Source organism: Gopherus evgoodei, unplaced genomic scaffold (genome assembly GCF_007399415.2).
Source record: "Gopherus evgoodei ecotype Sinaloan lineage unplaced genomic scaffold, rGopEvg1_v1.p scaffold_31_arrow_ctg1, whole genome shotgun sequence".
NCBI lineage: Eukaryota > Metazoa > Chordata > Testudines > Testudinidae > Gopherus > Gopherus evgoodei.
In genome coordinates, this window is record NW_022059983.1 from 5,000,053 (window position 1) to 5,011,513 (window position 11,461).

At 45.2% G+C, this 11,461-nt stretch overlaps 1 protein-coding gene across 23 annotated transcripts in view; it reads right to left on the minus strand.

Moving 5' to 3' along the window:
• LOC115640488 (uncharacterized PPE family protein PPE40-like) overlaps positions 1-7,335 on the minus strand; it is a 31,855-nt gene extending 24,520 nt beyond the window's left edge. For 3 of the 23 annotated variants that reach the window (XM_030543299.1, XM_030543292.1, XM_030543303.1), the window contains exons 1-6: positions 7,158-7,333; positions 6,715-6,735; positions 5,257-5,313; positions 4,137-4,160; positions 3,633-3,689; positions 1,831-1,854 (exon numbers count right to left, since the gene is read on the minus strand). In XM_030543299.1, the coding sequence (XP_030399159.1) occupies positions 1,831-1,854; positions 3,633-3,689; positions 4,137-4,160; positions 5,257-5,313; positions 6,715-6,735; positions 7,158-7,229 (255 nt within the window). In that variant the 5' untranslated portion in view covers positions 7,230-7,333. Of the gene's footprint in view, positions 1-1,830; positions 1,855-3,632; positions 3,690-4,136; positions 4,161-5,256; positions 5,314-6,714; positions 6,736-7,157 lie in introns of all 23 variants that reach the window. The other 20 variants (XM_030543300.1, XM_030543301.1, XM_030543291.1 and 17 more) reach the window with 14 other exon arrangements.
• Between the last annotated feature and the right edge of the window lie 4,126 nt (positions 7,336-11,461).

Below are 11,461 nucleotides of genomic sequence, written 5' to 3' on the forward strand. Positions count from 1 at the left end.
AGTATCAACTCGTTGCTAATCTAGCACTTTAGCTGTTATGCTTTGCTTAGATCCCCTCACAGCTAAGTACATTTCTTATTCATAGATATCTGGGAATCCTCTTTTGTTCTGAAAGAAACAAGCTACATGTTGTTCCCACTCAGATGACATGAGTCAATGTTAATCTAATAGGAAAGGAGTCAGCCTAGGTATCCTTGACAAGAGACAATTGACCCTAAATCCCTAGGTCTGTTGGCAAGAGCAGTGTATTCCATGTGATTTCAGAAGGATCTCATGTGAAATATTTAGTGGGTACCCAACGGATCTGTGGGACACTTCATACCTGTCCTGTGGACTAGTAGGAGACGAGATCATCCTCCCATGATGTCATGGTAAATTCTCTTGAGCTCCTCAGTGAGGGATGGACATGTATGCGAAAATTCTTGGGATAGCTCCCATGTGCAGTGCATTGTGGGTGATGTCAAAGACCCTCTTGCAAGATATTTCGTGGGTGCCCAAAGGAATTGTGGAGAGGAGAACGTCCCATCAAATATGGCACTCTCATATTAACCTCCCATATATGCATTCACCTGGAGACCCTCTGAGGCAGCTTCCCACAGAAGTGCCTTCTGAGTGATATCAAAAAGCCTGTTCTGGCATCCCTCATTATAACCCGGGTACTGTGGGAGAGGAAGGTCAAGCTGCTATAAGCCTCTGGAGATTTTCATAAACCCTGTGGAGTGGGAGGACTTTCCATGCTGCCTTCGTAACATCAGCAAATGCTGCCAATGGTCCTCGCAGGCAAATATTGTCAGACATCATACTAGCTGAAACTGGGTCCATTCACTGATGTGTATGAAGCTACATGGCATGGAGAGGTAATCTCAGCCGCGTACGCTGTTGTCGGTAAATCTAAGCATATGCCTTAAAAAGTTTTAAACCTAAGTTGGTATAAATAAGGTTAGGGGGTCTTTCTTGCGGGTTCCCACATCTGTACCCCTGAGTTCTGAGTGGGGAAGAAACTCTGACATTGTGAGAGAGGTGGGATCATTTTAAACGAGAAGCCCAGTAAAATTTTTAAAGAACAATATTTTTTTCCTTTTTTGCTTCTTAAAAAGCAGAGAGTTTTTTTTTTTATTTTTACTATTTTTTTAAGCTGTGAGCAGCTGGAGTTTATTTCTCTGCCTGAGGGCAGGATAGTTAACTTCCTGCAAGAAAAATCACAAGTGTTTTTTTTGTTTTTTGTTTTCTTTTCTAGCTCTAAGTTAGGCAAAGCGCAGAAAGGCTAAAATAACAGAAAGTGTTTTTACTCTTATTGGTCCTTTTGGTCAGGTGCAGCTAAGGTTATCTGAGCTTTTTAACCCTTTACAGGTAAAAGAGGAATTAATCCTTTACAGGGTAAAGAGGGATTTTATGCTATCCTGAGCTGTATGTTTATGACAGAATCCAACAGATATTCCATCCACGCCATGTGCCATGTACAATTTATAGCATCTGGGGATGTAGCATATTGATTCCAGTGCTTCTCTGGACAATTTACACCAATGCAAACCTGGACTAATTGATTCCTATGAAACTGCAGCAAATTTACATGAACTGGGGATCTGCCCCAACATCATTCTCATCCACTGGTGGAAACCAGGAGAGAATCCTTGGTAAAGCTCCGACATTCCAAACCTGTATATAAAGCTTGTTTATACTAGGCTGGAGTGATGGGATGAAAGGGTTCAGGATGGCAGTTGTTTAGGGAGCTTTGCCAGCAAATGGCTGGGCTGTTAGTGAGCAGCAATACAGAATACTATTGAGGCAAAGCATGATAGTCTGATAAGAAAAATAAATGCTTATACTCACCACTGGCAAGAATTTGTTGTTTATCTACAACAGAAAGAGGAATTAGAAATGCCCACTGTTCAACTCCCCACAAGGGTAGGAGCGGTTATACCATCTATTATCTTCAGAATAGCCACACCTGATCAGACCAATAGGCCAATCAGCCCTGATGTCCCTCCCCGGGCTGGAACAGAGGAATGGGCTCCTCAATCATATCTCCCAAAAAGCTGAGTATTCGAATGCTGACCTCATCAATGCTATAGACAGATAATATCTCCTTGGTGCTAATTTAGCACTTTTACTCTTACGCTATGCTTAGATCCCCTCACAGCTAAGTATGTTCCTTATTCATAGATAAAGGGGTCTCTGTTTTTGTTCTGCAAGAAACAAGCCACGTGTTATTCCCACTCAGATGATATGAGGCAAAAATTAATCTAATAGGAAAGAGGTGGCAACAGAATTGACCCTGAGTTCCTAGGACTGTTGCCAAAACCAGTGCATTCTGTGTGATTTTGGAAGGATCTCTTGTGAGAAATTTAGTGGGTACGCAAAGGATCTGTGGCATACTTCATGGCTATCCAGTGAACTTGTAGGAGAAGAGATCATTCTCCCATGCAGGCATGGGAAATTCTCATTAGGCGCCCAGTGAGTATGGACATATATGCAAAAACTCTTGCGATATCTCCCAGGTGCAATGCATTGTGTGTGATATCAAAGACCCTCTTTCAAGATATTTCATGGGTGCCTTGTAGCGTGGTGGTCACCCTGCTCCAGCCTTGGAAGGGGTTAAAAAAGCCCTGGATGGGGGCTGGGGCAGGAGAAATGCTAGTCTGATTGGTGGAAGCGGCCACAGGTGGGGCCAGCCCCAGTCAGGGCACAGCTGGTTCTATAAGAGGGCTGATGGCCTGAGGCTGAGAGAACACACTCTCTAGCTTCCTTAAGAGAGGAGGTCCTTGCTGCCTGGAAAGCTGGGAAGAGTAGCTGAAGTGGAGCGGTGTTTGAGAAGGGGAGAAGGAGCGGGTTAGCTCCAGCCTAGCAAAACCCCAGGCTGCAGGGCGAGTTAAGGGCCCGCAAGAGTGAACTAGGAGTGCAGAGAGATAGTCCTGATATAGACAGAGGCAGCTGGTCCAGCCCCCCTTGCCGATGTTGAGAGGTTTACAGATTGCAGTCTGTCTCCGAGGGCGGGGGCTAGATGGTGACTGGCAGTAACCACTGAGACAAAGTGGGGATAGAGGGTTTGGGGTTCTGCTAGGTGGTGAGACCCAAATGGTGCGCTACTGCAGGCGGGGCAAAACCTGGACCTAGAAGGGCAGTGCGTGGAGGTGGGACATGGGGCCAGCGGCAGGCAAGACATCGGCCTCTAAAGGGCGCTCTGGGCTGGATTGAGCTGACTCCCGAGATGACCAGCAGGAGGTGCTGCGCCAGTGACTTGCGACATGCCCAAAGGAATTGTGGAGAGGACAACCTCTCATCAACCCTAGCTATCTCATATAAGCCTCCCAAATATGTGTTCACCTGGAGACCCTCTGAAGGAGCTCCCAGCAGAAGTGCCTTTTGGGTGATATAAAAAAAGCCTCATCTGGCATCCCTCATTATTACCCCGGTACTGTGAGAGAGAGAGAGGTCAGCCTGCTATAAGCTCTGGAGATTTTCATAAGCTCTGTGGAGTGGGAGGGCTTACCATGCTGCCTTCACAACATGGACAAATGTAGCCAATGCTCCTCACAGGCAAACATTATGAGACATCAAACTAACTGAAATGGGGTCCACCCACTGATGTGCGTGAAGCTAGATAGCATGGAGAGGTAATCTCTGGTACTTACGCTGTTGTCATTAAAGCTGCCGTGGCCCACGTTACCGGTGTTTACGCTACCAGAGTCCTGCAAGATGGGGAATGTTTATTGTTTTTATTGTGTAACACCTATAGGGCTCCAACAGATATTACATTCGCCCAGTGGGTCATGGATAATTTAAAGAATCTGAGGTTGTGGCATATTGATTCCAGTGCTTCTCGGAACAATTAACATCAATGGGAAACTGACCCTGTTTATTCCCATTAAACTATGGCAAAATTACATGAACTGGGGATCTGCCCCAACATCAATCTGATCCACTGGTGGAATCCAGATATAATCCTTGGTAAAGGCCCACATTCTGAAGTTGTATATTTGTTATACAAGGCTGGACTGATGGGATAAAATGGTTCAGGATGGCAGTTGTATAGGGAGCTTTGCCAGCGTAGGGGTGGTCTGTTAATGAGCAGCAACGCAGAATACTATTCAAGAAAGCATGTTAGTTCGATATGAAAAATAACTAGCGATACTTACCACTGACCAGAATTGGTTGTTTTTCTGCAAGAGAAAGAGAAGTTAGGAATGCACACTGTTCAACTCCCCACCAGGGTAGGAGCGGTTGTATCATCTAGTAACTTCAGAATAGCCACACCTGATCAGTCCAATAGGCCAATTTAACCTGATATCCCTCCCCGGGCTGGAACAGAGGAATGAGTCCCCCAATTATATCTCCTAAAAGGCCCAGTATTCCAGTGCTGACCTCATCAATGCTATTGACATAAATAATATCAACTCGGTGCTAATCTAGCACTTTAACTCTTATGCTATGCTTAGATCCCCTCACAGCTAAGTATGTTTCTTATTCATAGATATCTGGATCTCCTCTTTTGTTCTGCAAGAAACAAGCCACGTGTTATTCGCACTCAGATGATACATGGCAAAATTAATTGGAAAGAAGTCAGCCTACGTATCCTTGATAGGGCACAATTTACCTTGAGTTCCTAGGAATGTTGCCAAGAGCAGTTAATTCCATGTGATTTCAGAAGGATCTCGTGTGAGATATTTAGTGAGTATTCAAAGGAACTGTGGGACACTTCATGCCTGTCCAGTGGACTTGTAGAAGAAGAGATCATCCTCCCCTGAGGCTATGGGAAATTGTCATTAGGCACCCAGTGGGTATGTACATCTATGCAAAAGCTCTTGAGATAGCTCCCAGGTGCAATGCATTGTGGTTGATGTCAGAGATCACCCATGCAAGATATTTCATTGGTGCCCAAAGGAATTGTTGGGAGGACAAGCTCCCATCAACCTGGCCAATCTTATACAAGCCTCCCAAATATGCTTTCACCTGGAGAACCTCTCAGGTAGCTCCCAGCAGAAATGCCTTCTGGGTAATATAAAAAAGCCTCGTCTGACATTCCTAATTATTACCCTGGGAACTGTGTGAGAGGGAGGTCAACCTGCGTTAAGTTTCTCAATATTTCATAAGCCCTGTGGAGTGAGAGGGCTTCCCATGCTACCTTCGCATCATGGGCAAATGGCACCAATGCTCTTCGAAGGCAAACATTACCTGAGATCAAACTAGCCAAAACGGGGTCAATTCACTGATGTGTTTGAAGCTACATAGCATGGAGAGGTAATCTCAGCCACTTACGCTGTTGTCGTTAAAGCTGCCGTGGCCCACGTCACCGGTCTTTACGCTACCAGAGCCCTGCAAAGTGGGGAATTTGTAATACATTTATTGTGTAACCATGATTTATAGCATCTTAGGATGTGGCATATTGATTCCAGTGCTTCTCTGAACAATTTACACCAATTTGAACCTGGCTCCATTGATTCCTATGAAACTACAGCAAATTTACATGAACTGGAGATCTGCACCAACTTCATTCTCATCCACTGGTGGAAACCAAGAGAGAATTTTTGGTAAAGCTCCAACATTCCAAGGCCGTAAATTTGTTATACAAGGCTGGACTGATGGGGAAAAAAGGGTTTAGGATGGCATTTGTGCAGAGAACTTTTCCAGCAGAGGTCTGGGCTGTTAGTCAGCAGTGTTACAGAGTACTTTTGAGGCAAAGGATGATGGTCCAATAGGAAAGGTGACAGCTGATAGTCACCGCTGACCAGAACTGGTTTTTTTGCTCCAATAGAAGGAAAACTTAGCAAAACATTCTGTTCAGCTCCCCACCAGTGTATCAGGGGTTGTATCACTGAGTAATTAAAGAATTGCCACACCTAGTCAGAACAATGGGCCAGTCTGTTTTGAAATCCCTGCCTAAATTGGGGCAGAGAAATGAGTCCTTCTCTCATAAGCCTCCTTTAACCTACTCTGTGTTCACATGGGATGGGGACCTTCTAAAGTAGCTCCAAGCAGCAGTGTCTTCTGGGTGATATTGGAAATCCGCTTGTGGGGTATTTATAGCAGTGCAGGGGAATTGTGGCAGAGGTGGTCAACCTGCCATACGCCTGTGGAGATTTTCATAAGCCCCCTGCAGCAGGTGGCATTTCTAAATTGCCTTTGTAACATGGAAAAACTGCAGGAAATGCTCCTTGCTTGGTAAAGTTTAGCAGACAAGAAACCGGCTGGAGCAGGCTTGATTGACCTGATATTTATAAAGCTACATGGTGTGAGGAGGGAATCACTGATATTTATGCTGTTGTCATTAAAGCTGCTATCACCCACTTTGTTATTGAAGCTACCAGAGCCCTGTAAGATGAGAGGTATTTATTATGTGTTTTATGGTAACTTCTAGAGGCCCCCTCCTGATAATCCATTGACCAAATGGAGCTACAGACAATTTACATCATCTAGGGGAGCTGGTCTCATTCGCTCCAATAGAGCTATGGGGCATTTAGAACAGCTTGGCCGTGCTCCCAACATCATTCTATCTACTTCTGGAAACCTAGAGATGATCTTCAGAAAAAAACCCCAGACATCCCAAGGCAGCATAATTTGTTTCACCAAGTCAGATTAATGGATAAAGCAGAGCAGGAGGACAGTTGCCTAGAAGGTTTTCCCGGAATACGGTTGTGCTGTTACTGAGCAGCGATGTAGGATACTGGTGAGGCAAAGCATGAAAGTCTGATAGCAAAGAGGACAGCTGATACTCACCACAGACCACAACTGGTTTTTCTGCAACAAGAGAAAGAAAAGTTAGGAGTGCATGCTGGTCGGCCCCCACCAGCCTACATGCAGTAAGTTATGAACTGTTGCTCTAGATGAGACCGATGGGTCAGCCTGATATCCTGCTGGGACTAAAACAGAGGAAGGGGCCCCTCTGCTCTGGTATCCTGCCTCCTAAATGGGCCAGTTTTGCAGTGCTGCCCTCGTGGTGTGTCTGTGCAGCACCTGGCATAAGGACCCCTCATTCCAGTTGGGTTTACATCTGTCCCTCGCTCTCTGTCTGTTGAACACCCAGCAGAATAAATCCTCACCAGAGTGTGGGCAGGGACTATCTCTCCTGTGTCAGGGCAGCGCCCAGCAAAATGGGGTCCTGATTTCAGATGGACCATCTAAATGCTACTGTAATATAAATAATAGGTACATCATCTCACCAACGGAACTGCTCTGGTGCTCTCCAGGGAGAGGAGCCCGATGAGGAAAGCGGCCACATATGACACCTTCATCTTTGCGTCTTTACTCTCTCTGGAGCGGAGTTGTTTCTGGTCTGGCACGCTCTGTGGGAGATGGCAAGGCTGAGCACTGTATTTATACTGTATGCTGGGCGGGGCACTGCACACTTCGTTGTTCCAACCCCTGATAACCTGATTGCAGTGAGATCCAATTGCTTCCTTCTCCTCCCCTAGACCCTCCCATTCCTCCTTATCACATCCTCATTCCTTTCTTTCCTCCACCACATCCTGTTGTAGCCCAGACTTTCACACTCACTTTTTCATTCTGCAGCAACCCCAGGCTTTTGAGAATCAAGAGTGGCTGAGCTAGGTCAGGCCGTAGGAAACAGGTTACAACCCCAGTGTTTCTTGGCCTGGAGCAGACATCTGAAAATGGGAAGTAGGTTCCCAAGTCTCCCAGGCACTTTGTGTTGATATAATTCAAGTGGTACAACTCCCCTAATAGTATTGCTTATTACTATACAGAATTATTATGTAAGCTGTATCTACAGTACTGCCTATGTCAGCAAAACGTATGTCGCTCAAGGGTGTGAATATTCCACATAAGTTACACTGACAAAAGCGCTAGTGTGCACAGCACTATGTCAGCGGGAGAGTTTTTCCTCCTGACACAGCTTATGCTGCTTGCGGGAGTGGTTTTTTTATGCTGACGGGAGAGCTCTCTCTTGTCGGCATAGAGCATCTTCACCACACAGAAGTGTAGACATGACCTAATTGTTCCCTCTCACTCCTGGGATCCAGTGGTTTTATGAGACTGTGATGTTCCACCCTGTATGTTTATGGAAATATGTTTATGAGTGTAAATATGACATAACTGGAACGTGCTTTGTGCTAGATATGTCATGTAACGTATCTTTGCAAAGGTTATGATTTCCTGAATATATTCACCCTATTTGTAGGTATGTATCATTTTTATTTCTGAAGTTAGGAGTGTTGGCTCCATGCTTGTATTTGAAGTGTTTGCTCTAGGGTAAACACAAGGGAGGTTTGCCCAACATATTGTGAAGGGACAATTCAAGTATTGGGAGTGCTTAACTAACAATGAACTTGGAGAGATGCCAATGCACATCTGAACTTTCCTGGTAACGTTCAACCTAACATGTAAACAATGGCATCTGCCTGCAAAACGCTGAATCATTCATGGACATGTGGCCTACCCAGGTGGCTGCAAACTCCATCTTGTTTCTGTGATTTTGCGCAAAAGAACAAAGGGGTTTCCATCCACAAGAGAGAGAATATAAAAGGCCCTGTCTTCAGGTGGCTCAAGAAACTACAGGGGAGAGGAGTGATTGCTGGATCCAGGCCATAAACTACAACATTGGCCTCAAAAGGCTTGTACCTGAGATAACATCTAGGGTGAGAAGTTAGTATTTGTAACTAGAGCCTTAGTGTATTAAGTTAGTGTGAAAGTCACTGTTAGCCCCCCTTAACAGCTTACAAGCAGCCAGTAAAAAAAGGAAAAGGCTCACGGACACAGTACCCTAAACTTTTAAACTGTCTCCCCTTATCAATTTTGAGGCAGTTAAAGCTGGTTCTTAGTTGGTTTTTGCTGAGCAAATTGCCGAAGTGCAGGGTTTGTTAACCACCAATCAAATGCTAGCACGACCGAAGCCTGTGTGTGAGTGTGTATAAAAAAATCTTAATTTTTGTACTGAGTAAAGTGTTTTGTACCAAGGTACAAGGCTCTCCTTTCTTCTGCAAAATAAAGCATCTTTTCCTTATCCCTGTCAGGCTGTTATTGGCCCTCAGCTAGGCAGACCCAATATTTCAGTAACATTAGCCTTGCATATTTTATTTTATTTTGCTTGGTAACTTACTTTGTTTTTTCTGTTATTACTTGAAACCACTTAAATCCTTTTTATACTTAATGAAATCACCTTTGTTTATTAATTAACCCGGAGTAAGTGATTAATACCTGGGGGAGCAAACAGCTGTGCTTATGTCTCTATCAGTGTTATAGAGGGTGAACAGTTTATGAGTTTACCCTGTATAAACTTTATACAGAGTAAAACATATTTATTTTGGGGTTTGGATCCCCTTAGTAGCTGAGTGTCTGAGTGCTGGAGACAGGAGCACTTCTTAAGCTGTTTTCAGTTAAGTCTGCAGCTTTGGAGGCGTGGTTCAGACCCTGGGTCTGTGTTCCATCAGGATAGCGTGTTTGGCTCAACAAGGCAGGGTTCTGGAGGCCCAGATTGACAGAGAAAACAGACTCAGAGGTAGTCTCAGCACATCAGGTGACAGTCCCAAGGGGGGTCTCTGTGACTGAACCCATCACAGTGGCGTAGTCGGCAGGATCTGCGCACAGATGATTGCTTTGAGATACTGGTAGTGATTGTAAGTAAGTTTTGAGTGTGGTGGCTGGAGAACAAACAAAGTGGTTACTGGTTTATTATTTTCTGTTTATTTATTTCTGGTAAGTGAAATAAGCGCAAGAAAGCAGGAAAATGACTACCAGTGAGACAGCTACAAAACTAGAGCTGGCCAGACTGGAAGCGGAAGAGAAGGCAAAGGACTGTGAGTTTCAAATGAGGCTAAAAAGAAGCAGAGGCAGCCAGGGAGGAAGCTGCTCACAAAAAAGCCATAGACTTAAAAGAAATAGAAGTTGAGGCACAGAAAGCTGCCCAGGAAGAGAAGGAAAGGGAGAGGCAACATGCTCAGGAGGAGAAGGAAAGAAAGAGGCATCAAGCCCTGGAGTTAAAATACAGAGAACTACAGGCCCAAATTGAGACCCAGAAGCATGAACTGTCTGTAATGGAGATGAAGAGACATACCCTTCAGCAGCTGGCTCTGCTTCCCCCAAAATCCACCCTTGGGAACGATTATGCCTGCAGTATGATGAATGCAGTGATATTGCTGAATATTTCATCACCTCTGAGAGACCATGCACTCTCCATGTGATTCCTGAAGATCAAAAATGACTACTTGAATTGCAAAATTGACTGGGAGAGCTCTGGACATATTCAATAAGATGCCTATTGCAGATGTTTCGAACTATGGTAAATTTCAGGAACTGGTTTTGGAACAGTTTCAGATTACACCTGAAACCTACAGGGTTAAATTCAGGAGTCTTAAGAGGGGATCTGTATTAAGTAATGTGGCCTATTTAAATGAAATGAGAGATTTGTTAGACAAGTGAGTGAGAGGAAAAGGCATTACAAGCTTTGAAGAAATGTGTGATTTGGTTGCTCAGGAGCGGTTCCTGAATATGTGCAGTGAAGAGGTAAAACAGTATTTGTGGGAGAAAAAGGTGGGTGCAGTGGGGGAAATAGTTGAGTTTGCAGACTCTTACAAGCAATCACAAGCTGCACTTAAACATAAACCACTGGCAGAGGGGTAGAGGGTTGGTGGAAAGCAGAATCACCATTTCACCCCTGGGAAAAAGGAGGCTGGACGTTCATCTCCTCCATTCCCCTGTTACTTGTTCCAAGTCTCCTGTACAAGCAGAGGAGCCCAAGAGGTGCTATCATTGTAAGTCCACTGATCACCTGAGGAATAAATGTCTGAGGCTAAGTGGGAACAGGCAGCAGGTAACACATGAAGCTGCTGCTTCCCAGAGCACAGGGGTATCCTGGGCTACTGCCTCTTTCCAGGCAGGATTTGTAAAGGTTGCTTCTACACAGCTAAGCAGTGAGCATATGCCTGCTGTTAAGCTTGATGGAAAGTGCTCCACGGATGGAGAGAGACTTGTGCAGAAATTTCTGTGGTCAGGAGGGACCTGATCCAGGAGAAGGATTTGTTACCAGGACAAATGGGAGAATTAGAACTGGTGGGAGGTTACAGAGTCCTTGCACCTTTAGCTAAGGTGCGCATGGACACTGGTGATCAGCAGGCTGAACTGACTGCTGCAGCGGTGGCACACATGTTTGCACTGTTTCTACTGGGGAATGATGTTTTTGATGTGGCAGAATCTGTCCCAGGGTTTGTTAGCAGCAAGAAGGAATCTTGTGCTGAAAATCTCCGAGGGGAGGGTAAAGTCACAGGTGCTGCTGGGGGAATAGTAGAGTGTTTCTTTAATTCCTCGGTAGCAGCACGGATGGTCTAAGCAGTTCCTGCAGCTCTAGGGCTCAAGGCAGGTCCCTGCAGGAAGGACTGGATACAGCCAGCTCCTGTCCGTGATCATCTCAGGTGGCGGGGGAATGTTTCACCTTGTAAGAGGGAGGGCGTCCCAACTGCTGACTGCCAGGAAGTTACAGGTCAGCAGGGGACAGGCCCTGCCCTGGGGTGCA